Source organism: Ambystoma mexicanum, chromosome 13, assembly GCF_040938575.1.
Source record: "Ambystoma mexicanum isolate Mex_15411 chromosome 13, UKY_AmexF1_1, whole genome shotgun sequence".
Classification (NCBI taxonomy): Eukaryota; Metazoa; Chordata; class Amphibia; order Caudata; family Ambystomatidae; genus Ambystoma; species Ambystoma mexicanum.
This window is the reverse complement of record NC_090938.1, coordinates 542,188,838-542,207,474: the sequence shown is the minus strand read 5'-3', so window position 1 is coordinate 542,207,474 and position 18,637 is coordinate 542,188,838. Positions and strand designations below refer to the sequence as shown.

The following is an 18,637-nucleotide window of genomic DNA, read 5'->3' as shown; positions in this document are numbered from 1 at the left end:
ACTTTTAAATGTGCTGCACATGCGCAAAGGTGTGAAAAAAGCCAGCTGAATCATTCAGGTGACCTTGACAAAGGGAAGCGTTTGTCTAATTGCATTCAGATGCAGACTAGCAACACTAAGATGTCGGCATTATCCTTGCTGATAACACTCAAAGATGTATTAGTATTGTACTAGGGCAACACTGATGTAGCCTACACATCTTTACTGGCAACACTCTGTGATGTGATATGGTGACCAGTAATATGTCAGCCACATTAATAATACGGTGCTAGAAAACATCTTGATTAATTTTAGTGAGGCTCTATAATACCTGCCACATTTACGCTAATGACAGTTGTGACGAATCCCGAGGTATGGTCACTGCTTTAGATGAGGGTGCCCCTTTCCACGAGGCCAGGAAGGTGAGGCCACTACACGACAGTCCATCTGGGGGTTGTACTAAGCAGGAGGATCTCATGGGGGAGGGAGGACCCCATTGAGAGTAGTGACCACTTTGAGTCCAGTCACTCGCCAGTCAATCGACTGTCCAGGGTTACTGGCCCAACTGCTGGCCTCTGGTTAGTGGCAATGACAAAGAAACCTGGGAGAAAGGATCAGCTGGACAGTGGCATACCATGGGACCGAGCTGACAGCTTGCATAATTTCCGTCTTCTGGCTAGAGGCATGCCAGCCGAGAGGGTCCCCATTCTGTATCCTGATCTCGTAGCCCCAGACTCCTTGAATGCTGGGTCTTAGGACCGGGATACTCAAGGTAAGTCTAAAGACTTCTTGATAAACATCCCGCCGATGCCAGTTATGATGGAGTCTGCCTCACTTTTCGATCCCCTACAGGGTGAAAGCGAGGAGTGCGAGGAGTCCCAGCTATAAATTACGTCCCACAATTGTCAGCCGCATGCACTAGACCATGAGGAACCCACGCGGGATAGGCACAGGCTCTTAGGGACATCATCACTAATGCCCCCACCATCGACGGCCCAGGTCAAGGGGTTAGAGGATATGCCAGTGGATACGCCCACGGAAAAGGACCCAGCAAAGGGAGGGATACTCGGCGTAGTGCCTGGGTGCGCCTCCTCTAGCACCATGGACGAGCCACCCAGGGCTGAAGTGACCGCAAGGCTGCCTGATGCCGCACCAGCTTTAGTGAATCATCAGTTCCCGAGTAATGATACCCTTATACATGAAACATCTATAATGGCTTTACCTGGGCTGATAACTACCTCACCAGGCACCCAGCCTATTATCACAGAAACTCTGGACCCCACGGCCCTTAACATACAATCGAGGTCTACTAATCATTGCGTCTGTGATGCGGTATGTAGCCCAATGCAAACAGCGTAATTTGATCAACACTCTAAAACTAGGACGCCAAGCAATCTCGAGCCTCAGAAATCCATCTCACCTTCTGATGTTCATGTGCTATCAATCCTCAAATGGAAATGGAGGCATCCGCGAGAAGCAAAAAAGTCTTCAGACACCTCGCCCATTCCAAAGGTCGCAAATATTGCACATCAACTGGTGGAGCAGACAGCTCCTCCAAGGACTTCTTCTGGGCTACCTAGGGGGAGTATCGAGCCATCAGTACTGGGATTAAGAGCTGACCTGACTGAGGATGAATTATTAGAAGGCTTGAGAGACAATTTAGAGCAACGACAGTCTCCTGTAAAAGACCTTCAGCCGCGAACGAGAAGCCCGACGCCAAATCATCTGAGTAAAGAAGTATCCAAATCCCCCACACAGTCGAGGAAATGACCAAGACACTCTTCCACCTCTGTGAGAAGCCCATTGGAACCGCCTGCTATGTTTCGGGCATCAGATGGCACGGGAATCCCGAGTCCACCCTCGCCCCTAGTCCCACCCATACAGGTCATACATCCAAAATCCACTCTTTCCAAAGGGTCCACAGTCAGTGTGGTGAGGAATTCTATGGGAGGCAACATATTTGGACTTTCACCCCATCAGGGGGCCAGCGGTGAGCAAGTGGGCTGTGGGGGTTTTCTCCCTCCACTCATTCGGTTGGCGACTAAAATACAACCTGTGGAGTATGCATCCCCAGCCCTTCCTGCGGAACCGGTCACTGAGGACCCAATTGCAGTAATCCGGCCTCTGGGCATTTCAAAAGAGAAACAAGCCTCAGACTCCGGACAAACGCAGCCGTATGAACCCATGGAAGGCGAGGAAAATGGCAAGCTCCCAGAGGAAGAGCAATTACATCCACGTCAAGGTCCGAAACAAGCGAAAGCCTCAAAACAGGACCCTTTTACTCAGATGTCCATCGTGATGATTGCCATGGCCCCATTCATGAAGTTGTGTGAAGCTATTCACAAAACCTTAGCGGACCATACCACCTTGTTAGCAATGCTTCATACTAAGATGATCTTCGTGGAGGGATTCATCACAGCAAAAGAGACTGATATTAGTCTAGATGGCCTCACACGTCCCACAGAGCCATCATTCTCTGCAGCACCGAATGCGGGACCAGTACCAACGATAAGACTAGTTACACCAAAGGCATCTAACACAGACCCGTAAGCTCAGCCCCTTCTCCACTGTGTAATACAACTTCGCAGAATGTATCCATTGGATTTAGGGCCAGGAAAGGGGATGACTCCCCCTACCCGCCTTTTAGGCGGCTTTCATCTACTCTTGCGCAATCAAAGAAGATGACTAGAGACCAGCAGAAAGAAGAGGAGTTGCCTCTTTTGGGATTTGCTGACAGACTTACTAAAGAGCAGAATTACCCCTTCTTCAGAAAAACTAGGACAGGACTCCCCGCAGTCCAAGGGAGACCTAAATTACAACAACGAAAAAAGGACTCTAAAAATCTCCTTAAAAACGTGTCTCAATCCTCTAAAGAGTCGATGGGAATGAAGCCTAATAAAGAGCCTAAATCCATGGATAGTAACCAATCCATAGCCTATATAGGACCTTCCACTGTTTCAGAACAGCTGGGCCAGTCCCAATTAGACCTTTGGACCTTTCGACCTACTCAGATGAAAATAATGAACCGGATATTCCATCGCCAAGGATGGAAGCTTGTGCAAGACCTAAGCACATTGGTGAAGGAAAGTCAAATTCATTGCCAGGTCCATCTTCACCATCATTGGGAAATATGAAGCAGAGAATGCCTACAGACACCTCGCCATTCCTCACCCTCTCAGAAAAACAAGAAAGATTGCTGTCTAGATTGCGAAATCAATTGTTAAAGAATTTTGGTACTCATAGCCCTCAAAGGCTTGGGAAGTCTAAGGCTGAGGAGGCTTCTCCATCTTCATAAAAGCATGAAGATTATAGGCAGGAACAAAATCAATTGGTCAATCATCAACTAAATAACAGGGAAAGTTCCAGAATAAGTTCACGGAACCCAATAACAAGACAGACCAACACTAAGCGGTATGGCTCTCTTTCTCACAAACATGAGGATATGATCAAAATAAAGTACACATCAATCACAGTGAATCAGCCCTCCAACCTAAGGAAAGTCCATCATAAATGTCTTAGATTAGAGCGAGTGATCGATAAGGGTGATGGCCTCATTTTGAATCAGAGGAATGTGGTAGGTTAATGCACTTGAGCCCATGATAGAAACATTTTTCTGCTCAAGATTTTGCCATAATTGAGTGTGGACATGAGGAAAGAGTGGACCTCATTCATGTTCAACTGCATTCGATGGCGATCAAAAGCTTCTTCTTTCGGCGAACCATATTTTCTTAGCATTGGGGAATAAAATCACTGAATTATCATCCAGGAGTTCTACTGTGGCATATCCAAAGAAAGGGCACAATAGTAAATTGAACTCTAATGTAAAACAAATCCAGGACCCTGGCATGGCTCTACCTTCGCCAGAAAGTCACATTAATACTACCAACAAACAACCATATTCATCTAATGTGACAGTGAAACGTACCAGGAAGGAAGAAAAGCCTCTTATGAGGCCAAAAGCAAATATTACTTTGACGATTAATAGAGATGTACTATGAGATCTGCCCTCAAACCCCCAGAGTAAACAGGGGAGTGGGAGAACCACAGATTCCAAGGATCCTTGGGCATGGCTTCCAGGGGCCTTAGCATAAAAAAAAGAACTAGCGAAGAACCGATAATATCTGCACTACTAAAGTCCATACTCTCGTCTCATGGAACACAAGAGGATTAATCCACCTAACTCAAACAAATGCCTTACCTTGGAAGTACCTGGAGGCCGTGTGCCTACAAGTGACTTGGTTGCGAGAGGAACCACTCTTGGATGGCCTCACAGTCCTGATTAGCCCAGCTATTAGAGGGATGGCAGGAAGACCTAGGGCTAGGCTTTTGACTTTAATTAACACTCAGGCAGGATATGAGAGCTTGAAAGCTGAGAACCCATCCTCATATATACAATACACAATCTTAAGAAAAGGGGGCTCACCGGACAACAAAGTGTCACAGCTGCAAAGCCATTTAATCATGCTTAATATCTATTTTAGTGACCCCGATGTAAACCCGACAGACATGATAGATCAGATCGCTGATGTTATAGATGTGGGTCTAACGTGTGACAACTCAACCATTATCATCTGTGGCGATTTCAATATGCCCCTGTATTCCACCATTGCCAACAATCCAGAGGAAAGACTGATCGCTAGTGATGTGAAGGGTAAAACCCGACTTTGGTATTTGTGAAAAGTCAGGATTTTCACATGACCAATGGGCACTTTGAGCAAGACACTCTATGCCACGCAACGTGGAAAAGGGGTGGCTTCTCCTCTATCATTGATTATATCTTTGTGTCCCGAGAGCTGAATTCGCTAATAACAATGCTGGACATCATTTTGACAGATAAAAGTGATCACAATTGGCTGAAACTATCTTGGAGAGCCCAAGCCGCTAACTCACCTTTACTCCTGCCCAACTCAGTCATAGTGAGTGTACAAGGAAATCGCCTGCGCTTGGATGCTACAAAAGTGGATCAACTAGCCACAAAGTTAGCCAAAGCTTGGGGTACTTCAAAGAACGACAAAGTAAAACTGATGGTGGATTATGCAACCCTGCTGGCCAACTATAGGACAAAGAAGATCCAAGGGAGAACCTTGCTCAAGTATAGTCACCAGCAAACCTATGACTCCTCTCTCATCCCAAAGGAAACAAATTAAGTCAGTCTTTAGATCGTGGTGCCCGCAGGACTTATGCAAAAGGACGCAAAATGTATGTTGGTGGCAATCAAGCAGAAATCGACAGCTCAACTGTGGACGCTTTTAAAAGCACCCTTTCAAACTCAACACTGTCTCTAAGCCACAGGAGTAACGGAAGTGGCCTGGTCAAAATTCTGCTCAACGCTCTTTGAGGATCCCAATCGAGATTCTATGAGAGAGCCTCTGGCCCGGGAGGAATGGTCTCTGCCCTATGATTTAGAGGATTTAACATCATTGATAAAAAAGACTCAATCCCTCAAGATGTCAGGGTCCTGATGGGATCTCTAACAAAATTATGAAAGAACATCCGAAACAATGGGCCAGGCTGACGAAGCTAATATTCCAAGAAATTAAATTTTCAAGAAAAAACAGATTCCAAGGTCTTGGAAGACTGCTTACATAATCCTGATCTTTAAAAATGGAACAAGAGCAGAGCCTACCAACTATAGGCCAGTGCTCTTCTTGACGTCAAGGGGAAAGTCTGCGTCTCATTACTACTTAAAAGAATGACCCAATGGCTAGAACTCAATGCTCTTCAAGATCCATTTCAGGCTGGATTTGTAAAGGATCTAGGTACGGCACCCCCGGAATTTATTATCTCAAAACTGAAAGCTAAATGTCTGACTTCTAACAACAAAATCCATCTGGCCTTCGTTGATTTCACAAAGGCTTTCAATAGCCTTAATAGAGACTGTCTGTGGCACAAACTGAGGGAGAGAAATTGCCCAGAAGATTTATTAGAACAGCTAAAAGACCTTTACTCGAATACCTCCATCAGAGTACGGCTGACAACAGCAGGCCAGCTAAGTGAAGAAATACCAACCTCTTGAGGAGTAAAGCAGGGATGTGCTTTGTCGCCAGCCTTGTATAACTTCTATATTTCAGACCTGGGCAAGCACATGGCCTCATTCCTCTGCTTTCCGTCCAAACTGGGTAACACGATAATTACCCATTTACTATATGCTGATGATCTTGTCCTTGTGGACTTTACAAAGATAGGTCTGCAGCGTCAGTTAACGTGTCGACAAATTCATGCCATGAGGCACCACTTAGAGATCAACATAAAAAAAAAAAAGTTAACCCTTAAAACGGATCGGGAAGGAACAAAGAAAAAATTCAAATGGGTCCTAAATAAAGAAGAGATAACAAAGGTGCAGTCATTTACGTATCTAGGAATACAGATTTCCTCTAGCAGGGTACATTCGGATGCAGTAGAATCATTAGCTACAAAGGTTATAACTTTGATGAGTCAAACATTGATTATAAAAAGAAAATACTACAAATTCTCCTTGACACCGATCATTGAATTCTACAGAGCAGAGGTCCTTCCAATGTTAACATACAGTTCTGATGCACTTTTCAACCTGCCATCCAAGTGGTGGCCGCACATGTAGAGCTGCTTCTGGAAAAAAACTGCATTAATTACCATCCAGCTCATAAGGAAAGAATTAGCCCTAAATGTACAATGGAAAAAACTATCCCTGTATGCGAGTTCTGAGAGTTCCAGTGGCTCCTATGATTGAAGCCATTCAGCAGGAACTCCTCACAAGATCAAATCTGCGAATTAATGCCTGGGGAAAGGAATGTATGGCACCAAACAAGGCCTTGGAAACTCAAACAGATGACTTGCTGATCTCCTCGGCATCAGTTAAAAATAAACTAAGATTGAAATACTGGATCACAACACTTGAAGAAGTCTCCAAGTTGTCTCTATATCACGAGCTAGCACTGGAAGTGAGGAAAAGGGGATTTCCCCAGCCTTACATCATCAAATGCCCTGATCCTGGGCTTCAGACTTCCTTCATGTGAACATCCTTTAATCTTTGTCCAACTGGAGAAATTATCTGAATACGGGATTCAGGGCGATTAAAGCCCCCTACATGTCAATTTTGTTCTGAGAAGGAAAGAAAAGTAACCCTCAAGTACCTCTTCACGGACTGCTCTTTTTTATCCGAACAAAGAACACGTCTTTTTGGTCGCTTTCTGGTGAACTTTAGAACAATAACACCAGACAGGTTGGCGTCACACCTGCTAAGTGGGGCCAAAATCTCCTTGACGATTGCTATGGTTGACTTTTACAAGTCTGTTCTGGAAAAAGAACTGGAAAAGAAAGCACAGGAGCCTTAACTATAAGGCAGACCATTGGGTGACCTTACCCCTGAGTTTTATGAAATTGTGGGTGAAAAGATGAGTTTGATTCATCTACTGGGATAGAACATGGTCATTTTGCTAAAAGTTTATCTGTAAACTACAAAGCATAAATAAATAAAAAATGTAATAAAAAAACCACTGCACGCTGCCAATTTCAAAATCCTTAACACCGAGCAAACCCACTTAGTGGGACATATCCTCAATTGGATTGTGGGTAGAAATATCACTCTAGATTTCACCCTTACTGAAGCATGTCCCTGGTCAGATCATTCTGTCATTACGACTGAGATATCCCTACCCCAAATTCCCAACAGGTTGCACCTTAAACCAGTAAGAATAGTTAATAGGAACTTTAAAAGGGTTAACACTGAGGGTCTGGATAAATGCCTGAAGCAAAGTATGGCATACACCCTGGGCTCAGACCCGTCAGAAGTGCTAGTGAACACCTACAACTCACACTTGACTAATCTTCTGAACGAAGTCGCCAGCCTCATATAGAAAACAGTCATGGACACCCATAATAAACAACTCTGGTTTACCCCCCGAGTGGTTCAAACTAAACAAGAAAAGAGAAGACTAGAAAGGGCTTGGGTCAAAAACCCGACCTGGGAGAATAAAGATGCATGGAAACATATTCACGCCATTTACAATCGCCAAATTTGTGAGGCGAAAAAATACTTCTTCAACAAAGAAATTGAGACTGCCAGTAATAAACCGAAGAAGCTATTTGAAATCTATCGTTGTTTAGAGAAACCAATGGTGCAATCTCAGCAACTCAATCCCTCTAAGGACGACTCTAGCAAAGTACAGCAAGCGTTTGCTACTAAAATCTCAGCTCGCTCGAAGATCGCTGTCTCTATGAAATCATATGTATCTCACCCTATTCCCATTACAAGTGGCAAGCCACAACCCACTGACAAATGTTCTTTCTCTCCCACCTCCGTAATGGACATCCTTAACATCTTGAAAGCTATACAGCCAACCTCCTGCGCAGGAGAAATGTTGCCTTCAAAATTCATATAAAAAACAAAACAAAAAGTCCCGGCACCTTAGCATCCTTCATGGCCCGTTTTGTCAACTCCTCATTTAGAGATGGCTCTATACCTGACAGTCTGAAGCACATGGTTGTTTCGAGCCTCCCAAAGAATCCTGGCTTAGATTTTAGCAAGCCCAGCAACCTATGGCCCATAACCAACACCCTTTTTCTGCTAAAAGTCATCGATAAAGTTGGAAATAACCACTTCCAAAACCACCTGGAATCTAAGAATATTCTCCACTCATACCAATCAGGTTTCCGGGTAGCTCGTGGGACAGAGACAGCCTTGGTGGACCTCCAGACCAAAATGTTGAGTATATTGTAGAAAAGGGGAAGACAGGCCAATTGATACTCTTGGATCTGTCGGCCACCTTCGACTTTGTAGATCATTCTTGCCTCCTGAGTCGGCTGAGCCTCCATGGTCACTGCTCCGAGAGTGCCATTAACTGGATCTTGTCCTTTCTTGGAAACAGGACCTTGCTACTGGGTTGGCGAAACGCTTCTTCAGGCCCTGAATCCATCAAGACAGGGGTAACCCAGGGGGCCTGTCTGTCCCCTACGTTGTTTGCCCTATTCATTAGGCCTTTGTGTGACCTGCTGACATCAGTGAATGTACACTTTTCTAACTCAACTACGCAGATGACACCCAACTCATCTTTGAGCTGAGTGGTAACTACAATCAAGATCTTGTGCAGCTAAAGCACATATACAGCATTATCAATAACTAGATGGATGTAAATTCCATGTGCCTTAATCCATCCGAAACCGAATTGCTGGTATTTGGCTCAGCACATGCTAGAGGAAAACTCTCAGGAGAGTACTCATGTATATCGATTGACAACCATGCCATACCTACTCAGAATAAAGTGAAAAAAAACTTGCTGTGTTTACATGAACTCTGCGGCTCACATTGACTGGATCATTCATGGCACATACTATCATCTCAAAGTATTGAGACATGCAAAATACTTTGTGTCCCCAGAAAAACGGGCCACTTTAGCCAGGGCAATTATATGACCATGTCCAGACTACTGCAACACATTACTACTGGGGGCTTCATTTTCTTGGTTCTTTCCTTTATGGTGGGTTTTTGTACAGTAATCTCTTTTCGTTCTACGTGGAGATGGTGTGTCTTATTAGACTGTTTACATTTTATAGAACCTTGATTGGATATTCCATTTAGTTTGGTACATAACCCTTAATAAAACCTATAAAGCGAGTTTGTGAGTTGCATTCTTTGTGGAGTCCTCTTGGCTTTGTTACAGTACATTTATGTGGTGCACCCTGAGGTGTGCACTTCCTCATGTGCAGAAAATTGACCAAGAAAATTTCGGACACCATCAATTAAGCAAGGACATAGGCTTTATGGTTTAGTTGTTGAATTTGGAACAGCAAAACTTGATTCTATACCCGAATTCGACAATTGACTACAAATTATGCAATTGTGGACAGATCATTATATCTGCCTGAATTTAAATTGCATATGTGTGCAGTATAAATAAAACAACTGTAAAGTGTGTGCAATCAAGTACTGTCCAAATCGCGTTTTGACATTATTGCAACAACACATCCCGTATTTTCGTGTCATCTGGAGCCAAATATTGGTGGTTATATTGTAGGACATGAAAATAGCACAGAAAAGAAGGTCAGGTTCGCTATTACATGTATCCTTGGTGCTCTTTGGGCTACTGTTAGCGAAGGGGTGTAAGGTAGGCATGAAACTCCAAGCAATCCCAGCTTTTCATGCCTATTAATACCTGTGACAAGTATGACGGGGGTCAATAACCAGGCCCAGGTGTTAGAAATGCAAGTTTAAACTAGCACGCAGGGTAGGCAAAGCAACATATGGATTGCTATCCAGGTAAATCAGGGAAAACTGAGTGGGGCTTCTGGTGACTAGGTTCTATCAAAATCAACTTGTGGGTAACACAAGTCAAGTTTATAGGGGTTCCTGCATCCTATAACCATGACTTGTGATCCCCTTCTCCTCTAGTAGTCTTAGATCAGGGTTAAGGAGTTTACTGCACCCTCATTTCTCTTTGCTTGTCTGGGTCTCCTCACCCCCTGGTTACTCAGTCACCAGTTTAAGGGGTTCCTGCACTCTTCTTCTCTGATCTTCTCTCCACCTCTTCTCCTGGGCACCCAGTCCCGGGTTTAAAGGTGTTCCTGCACCTTTCTCTAATTTGCTTGGTGTTTCTCCTCCCTGCTTCTTCTCAGGTCTCCTTCTGCTGTTTTTGAGGTGACTGCTGATGGAAAAGGATCTTGCCTCCTTTGTGTTTTCAAAGGGGTCGACTCTAGGAAGGCCTCTGTCTCCTGCCAGCCTTGGGATTTTGACTCCTACTCTCTTCCCCCATGACTCTCTATTCCTCTCACTACCTCTCTCTCTTCAACGGACCACTCTCTTCTCTCTTCACACTTGAAGCTCTCATCTCCCCTTGCATCGGCACACCCGGTGCGGCCACTTGGTTTCAAAGTCACTAGATCCATGAAAAGAGTGGCAGTGGCTGCCTTTTCCTCCACCTACTCTCCGCCTCCTACTCCTATGGCTGACTCCCACCCTTACGCAGCCCTCGCTAACTTCAATCTCTCTATATCTAACACCCTCGATTCTCTTGCCCCTGTCTTGAGGGTCCGACTGAAACCTTCCAAAAAGTGCAACTCTTGGTACGACTCTGATCTGGCTGCCCTTAAACCCAAGTGTAGGGCAGCTGAGCGGAAATTTAATTCATCAGGCGGACCCTCTGACAAACTGGCCTGCCGCCTCCTGCAAAGGCAATATCAACTCTGCATCCACACCAAGAAAAGAGTCTTTATTCAAGCTCACATCTCTGCAGCATCAAACAACAAGGGCAAACGTTTCAAAGTCTGTAAGGAACTGGTCAATCCTGCAGCAGCCTCCTCTTCTGTCAGACCCACCCATGATTTTGCTCGGCCCTGGCTGCACACTTCACTGCAAAAACCCAATACATCCTTTCCTCTCTCACTTCCACACCACATCATACACCAACACCTCTGGAGCTTCCCTTTGCCCCTCCACCACTTCTCCTCTCTTCTCCCACTCCTGTCACACCTCATGAGGTCACCAGACAAGTCCGGACTATGAAGGCTTCATCCAAACAGGTGGACCCCTGCCCCTCCAAAACCATTAAGGACAACATTGACTCTCTCGCTCCAGCCTTGGCTGATCAGTGCAATCTCTCTTTTGCCACTGGAGTTTCCCAACTTCTCTTAAGCACTCCCTGGTGCACCCTCTGCTTAATAAAGCCTCTGCTGACCCCTCCATTCCGGCAAGCTACCGCCCTATCTCTATCACCCCTTTCCTGGGCAAACTCCTACAGAAGCTGGATATCTCTCAGCTCACCCTCCACACTAAATCTGCTGATTGCCTCCATGACCATCAGTTTGGCTTTAGAGCATCCAGAGGTACGGAAACCCCCTCTGTCCTCATTCTTCTTGACCCTGGGAATCACAGGTCAGGCTCTGGAGTGGTTAATCTCCTTCCTTTCTGACCGCCCATCCCAAGTGGATCTTGGGTCCTTTCTCTCTACTACCACTCTTTTAACCGGTGGCGTTCCCCAGGGTTCTAACCTATCCCCATGGTTCTTCAATGTCTACATGGCTGCCCTGGCATGTGTGATTGCCACTTTCATCTCTAACTTCCAGTGTTCTGCCGATGACACGCAACTCTCCTTCAGGCTATCCTCAGCCACCTCCTCTACCTCACTCATATCTGACTGTCTGTCTGCAATTCATTCATGGTGTGCAGCAAACAACCTCTGCCTCAACGCCAGTAAGACTGAGATCATTCACATTGGGACTCCTGCTCCCCCTTTCCCACTCACACCTGCACCCCCCTGAAACCTTGGGGTCATCTTTGACTTCACTCTCTCCTTCTCCACTCACATTTCGGAAATCGCTAACAAGTCCAACTACCAGCTGCACCTCTTCAGAGGCACTCTTCCTTTTCTCACCTTCCCTCAGCAGCTAACTGTCTCCAGAGCCCTGGTTCTCTCAAGGCTGGACTAATGCAACAGCCTCTTTCTCAACCTCCCTACCTCTGCTCTGCGCCCTGTGCAACTCATCCAGAACAGAAGCACCAAGACTTATCCTTGGCCTCAAGCCCCAGGGGACGCAGGTCTCCCTGTGGCTGCAAGGATCAAGTTCAAGACCCTCTGCATTGTCCACAAGGCTTTCTGGGGCCTGGGACCTACCTATCTGCAATGATGCCTACCTAAATAAAGTCCTTCCCGGGCCCTCCGCTCATCTACCTCCAACCTTCTGCGAGTGCGCCGGTTCTCTAAGCAGAGATTTGGAGGGAGATCTTTATCCTCAGCAGGGGCCTCCCTATGGAGTAGCCTCCTTGCCGCCCTCTGTCTTGAGCCTGATCTCCTTAAGTTCTGGAAACTCCTTACAACATTCCTCCTCTCCTCTACCTTCTCCCTCCCACTACCCTGCTAACCTCTCTGTGCTCTATCCCACTCTGCCTCCTTTTCCGTACAGCTTGCTGACTGGCCGCCATGTGTACCTCAGAGTCTCCCAGGGCCCTGGCATCCTCGCCAGTCCTCTCGCACTTGCCTCCCGGCCTTGCACTTGCCTCATCGTTAATGCACTTGATAATTGACAGACGAGAGTAGCATCTCTCAGCACTTACCCCAGCTTCTTACTGACTGGGCGTACTTGGACTCCCCATCTGCACCTGTCTTCCCCCCTGCCCTCTCCTGTATCGTCTGTGCACTTGCCTAATCTGAACATACCATGCCCTGAAGATTTGTCTATCTGTCTTCCCTTGTGCCCCCTCCTTGCCTGGTGGTGCCTCAATGCACTAGGAAAAACTGCAGAATCGGTGTCAGACCTATTTGCTGTTATCTACACTGTTACTTGTATTATATGCACTTACTCTGCCTGTGCAGATTTGCATCTTTCAGAAATTCAAGGGCTCTGAATGATTGTTTTTTCCCCGTTGTCCCCTCCCTCATTGAGCGCTTTGAAACACTTGCTTTGTGTATAGATGCTTTACAAAATAAACATTACCATACCATACCATACCATGAAGTCCCTTCAGGTAACGTTGGGGACTTTCAGGAAGGTGGTCGAATGGGCTGGGTGGTCTCCCTAACTAGAGGATGTTGGGTCCAGAGGAGGTACATGGGTGATCCCACAACCAGCCTCATTGAGTCCCCGCTCGAAGGCAGGGCACAAACGCATACAAACCCCTCTGCCCATTAACCAAAGGTCTGTTTGAAAACTCGCAGGAAAGCTAATGCAACCATCAGTAGTCATATAGCCACCAGCATAGAAATAGACACATTTACCTCCAAGGGAAATCATTTCCGGGCATTGAGCAAAAGTAGCAAAGGATTTGAAAGTTGCAAGTTCAACAGGGTACTTTCTATCAATAGAAAGACGTGGGATCCAATATTTCAATTTCTCCACTCTGGGAGCCCTTTAAAGCTAAAGAGTATTGGTTTGTGCTTACCACTGGTTTTCTTAACTTCCAATTTTCATGATGGGGAACCAGGAACTCCAGCGCATGGTGGGCAGAGAAGGCAACACCAGGGAGTGTCACAAGAGGGAATTCAAGATGGCGGCAGGCGCTGATATAGATAAGGCCCCTCCCCCTTGAAGTCCACCTGACCCAGGTTATATTAACCAATCAAAGACAGCTCAGCCCAGGATCACGCAGGTGCAGACCCTCATCCAGGGCAAGGATAGACTGCAGTATATAAGCCAAGCAGCTCCGTATGGCAGGCAAGTCATTGGAGAGAAAAAGAGAGATAGAGAGGGAGAGAGACTATAGGAGGAGGAGCTGGAGAGCGGAGTTTGAAGAAGAGAGGAGTAGATGACGGACAAAGGAGAGACTGGAGGAGCATGGAGTAGGGATGCAGATGTCACCAACGATTTAGAGGATGGGCTACTTGAGTCATTTGGGATTTGGAGGAGAAAGGGCAGGGGTAACCCCATGATTTGGAGAAGGGGGTGCAAGAGTCAAACAGACATTTGGAGAATGTGTGCAGGTGTCACCCTGAGATTTGTAGGAGGTGTGCAGGAATCTCCCCAAGTTCTCAAAAAAGGGGTACCGAAGTCACACTGAAAACGTAAGTAGGGGTGCACAGATATTTGGAGAGCTGAGACAACTATGTCCAAAGGAGTGAAGAAGGTGACAGCGAAAGATCTAGAGAGTGGAATAGTTCACCCAAAAGGGTGGGGAAGGTAGGTGATAGATATTTGGAGAGTGAAAATGGTTTGACCCAAAGGGGTTAAGGTGATACAGTGAAAGGTTGTAAATTGGAAACAGAGTCCCAACACAGGGAGAAAGAGATACTGAGGGAGTTGGAAAGTGAACCTCAAAAGGGAGAGAAGGAGATACTACTAGAACATAATGACAGGGGGGGCGTGAGTCTGCTAGCCAGTCTAATATGGTCTCAGAAGTCCAGGTTGTTTCAAGACAGGCATAACATGCAGGAGAAGGTATGAAACACTATTGCTAATCTAAACAAGTGGTAGATTATAGCAGGTGTAGTGAGAGAAGAGGGAGGCCAAGCACAAGACCCCAACGGTAGAGAAAATGGGTTCTAGACGGAGTTATGGGCTATGCTCTTCCATCTACCTTACATGACCTCAAACAACACAGGCCCACTTGACGAGAATGCAGGATGATCTGTCGTATCAGGGAAGTCAAAGCCTAATTGTACTGAAAAGCCTGACATGGACTTTGTTGTTGTGGATGCTTAGTCATAGAGTCTGTGACTCCGTAAAGTTCTCGTTTTTTTTAAATACAAAAGCCTGGCCGATTATGGACACTAAAAGACATACTTGATTCAATTAGCATGTGTTCTCAGAGAAAGAGGGCCTATGGAGGGACAGTGGCCAGCCTTTCTTTTCTGTAATATTGTGATGGATTTATATACGTTTATTTGGATCTGCACCTTAGTTACTTAGAACTGCTTTAAAATCCATCCTGTTCTTGAAAAAACAAATTACAAAAGAAGAATAATTTGTGTCTTGGTCTCATTTCTGGTCACAAACACCTTTGTGACACACTCACTCTGCTCCTGCCCTGGCCCTTCTCCTCAATGCCGTGCCATGTGCTCATGCTTCCTCTCACCATAGGCTTTACTCTTTCAGATCAGGGTCTTATCCTTAGTCTTAGCATTGGGCCAAGCTTTCCCCCTTGAACCTTCCTAATCTGACTAGCTGGTCTTTATTGCATCCTCTTAATGTTCCTCTAACATCTTCCCTAATGATCTAATACCACATCCTCCTGGAATTCACTGCCAACCGCTTCCTTGCATTTTCCTATCACATCCTTCTGGCTTGTACTTCGAACCACCTTCTGAGACTCTCCTCCTGATGTTCTCCTTCTCCCATCTTCTGATATCCCTTCCTTCCATCTTCTGTTACTCTCTTACTTACACATCCTGATTTTCCTTCCCCCCTCCAGTCTTCAAGCTCCTTCGAAATCCTCTCCACTGCCTCCATGCTCCTTCCTCTCTTTCTCGCCAAGCTCTTTCCATGCATTCAAACCTTCTCCAAACTCCTTCCTCACTCTCCAACCTCCTCCAAACGACTTTCTTGCTTTCTAAACTTCTCCAAGCACCCACCATTTCTAACAGACTCTGGGTACATGTTACCCTGTGGTTCCTCCCTTTGGTTTAGTATTTCTTTAGAGGTCTGTTAACAGGTTTCTGAATGGTTATAGGGCTTTAATGAGTCGAGTCAACTTGGTTCAGCTGTGTATGTTTTTAGACTTTGGGGATGTATCAAGCCTTTAAACGGTTGGCCCACCATCTCAGACTTTCCTCCCCTCTCCTGCTGCCTGCCATTTACATGCATGGAGGATAGCATTAACATGAATCTTTATTGAGTTGGCCTGGTTTTGCAGATGCCTCCTTGGGGATTCCATCTTCTCTGTATGCACAGCAATTCAATGCAGATGATGATGCATGCAGAGTTTCTGCACAGAGCGGCTGGTGAGGTTGAATGTGGAGTTGACACTCCATCCCCTAGTGCTGTGCAGCAAATGCATGAGTTTGACATGGATCTTAATTTACTGGACGAGGCCATGTCAGCACCAGTCAATCACAATCTGCACAGTACTCCACCCACATCACGATTACTCCCACTGTGCTATTATGTGTATAGTATCTCATGTTCATGATGCTCCTGCTATAAAATCTGTTCTCTCAAAATCTCTCCACTGCTTCTTGGAGCTAGATTCACACTATATCAAATGCCAAAAATTAAAAGAAATAAAATCACAAGTTGAAGACTTCTTAAGGGACTGGAAAAATAACCTGGTGGAAACTGTGAGACATGCTGTCTCTTGAGTGATCTTCTGCTGACCAAATCAGATGCCCATTGTACCATTTTAATATGCAGTACAGCAAAAGAGATACATATTACAGATGTTTGTGCATAGACAATCACCATTGATACTACATAGTCCTAGTATGGTCTTCAACATGGTCTCCAGCTTTGAAGATGGTTATTAAAATTCCTCAACTCTAGTGGAGAGCACTAAACACAGTTCACATACTAATGATATCTAAAAAGCAACAATAATTAATACACAATAAATAATGTGATGTCACTGATACATAATGTAAACATCTGACTTAATGGAGAAGGAATCACTACCTGCTCGCCCAGGAGCTGATGGAGGTGTCGGTCCAAGTCGTATTTACTGTAGATTTCCACCTGTCAGCATAATAAAATAAGAATATATTATGATATATATATATATAGGGGAACATAGTTCATTCGCTAGGCACAGGAAGACAATTAGGGAGAGGGAGGCCTCTTCCAACCCCACGGATACTCGCACATAACTCCCACTACCCTGACTCCCCGCTCCGCACCTACAACCCTGGAATGCACCTATCCCCCACGACCCATTCGGTCTGGCTGCACACATAATCAAACATACTATCACCACCTCCACTAGAATGTGGCTACCCCCATGGCCATTTGGCCTAGCTGAACACATACTACCTGTCTCACATACCCTGCACACTACTTCCAGCATTAGAATGCGGCCATCCACCACAAAACATGTGGATTAGCTGCACACACATAGAGTGCATACATGCACTTTTTACTGCTCTGACAATCTCCACTGACCTGCACTGCGGTCCCCGAGGGCGTTCAACCTACAGTGCGTTCATACCATACCAATGGTGAAAGGTGCTATACAAATGCACGTTAGCATAACATAACATTGCACAACATACACACTAGTCATATGGTTGAGGCCAGTCCATGTTCCCTCACTCCCCTGCATTAACGCTTAGATAGAAGAGGCCACCATCCATAGCCTGCTACAAACACTGGTACCACATTCCCGGCAACTCATTTTTTGGACTTTGCGAAATTCAGAGAAAAGGTCGAGTAACCATCCAATACTCAGTGACCATTACTGCCATCAGTGTAGTTAGACAAGATTTCCCCCTAGCCAGAAAAGAAACCCCAACCCCCAAAAACATTGAACTCAACCCCATCAGCTGATCCAAAAGAGACTCTCTCACCAACACAGAAAAGAAATAGCCTGCAAAGACACAAACATACAAAAATACTCAGCAGCTCAGTTGCAAGAGTCTCTTCTATCTGCCTGGATAAAAAAAAACTGCAACACTTAGCCACATACCATCAGTGTGCTGAAGCATAAGAGACTCTTAGCAGTCCAAATAAGGCAATCAGAGGCCCTGTCCAATACCATCACTGCAACCAATTCAGATAGAGGGGATGTCTTCAATCTAGTCAGATTAAGAGAACACACATACATCAACACATAAAGGCATATATGCACAAACCATATTTTCGCAAGTTCAGACAATAAAGCTTTCAAAATAACCTGTAGATGCATTCACTACTTCCATCAGTCAGTTAAAAATATTCTCCATCCTGCCCAGACATCAAAGTGCTATCATGTAGCATACACCTAACCATAATCAATTACTAGCTAGACCTTCTACACATACTGCTAAGTAAGGAGGTTGACACTGCCTTCAGAGGCAGAAGCGTCTCCTCTCCAAACCAACACATGACATAGACTAGGGAATGCTCTGCCTTGAATGAAAGCAGAAGCCACGTTCCCATCCTCCCCGAAATGGACACTCAAATCCAAGAAAGTGAGGCAATTGATATCCGGCACAAACAAACACAACATTATCAGTACACCAGTGAGGATAAAACACCCTTTGCCTCAATATGAAAGAGAGAAATGCTGAATGCTTGTTAAGAACACATTTTCTCTCTATGGCTCAAGTTTAGCAGAGCCTCCCCTTAG

General features: G+C 45.4%; 1 protein-coding gene across 2 annotated transcripts in view; it reads right to left on the bottom strand.

Moving 5' to 3' along the window:
- Window positions 1–18,637, bottom strand: part of ITGA2B (integrin subunit alpha 2b) — a 462,084-nt gene that overhangs the window by 217,293 nt on the left and 226,154 nt on the right. For both annotated transcript variants that reach the window (XM_069634280.1, XM_069634281.1), the window contains exon 10: window positions 16,990–17,049. In XM_069634280.1, coding sequence (XP_069490381.1) covers window positions 16,990–17,049 — 60 coding nt within the window. The remainder of the gene's footprint in view (window positions 1–16,989; window positions 17,050–18,637) is intronic.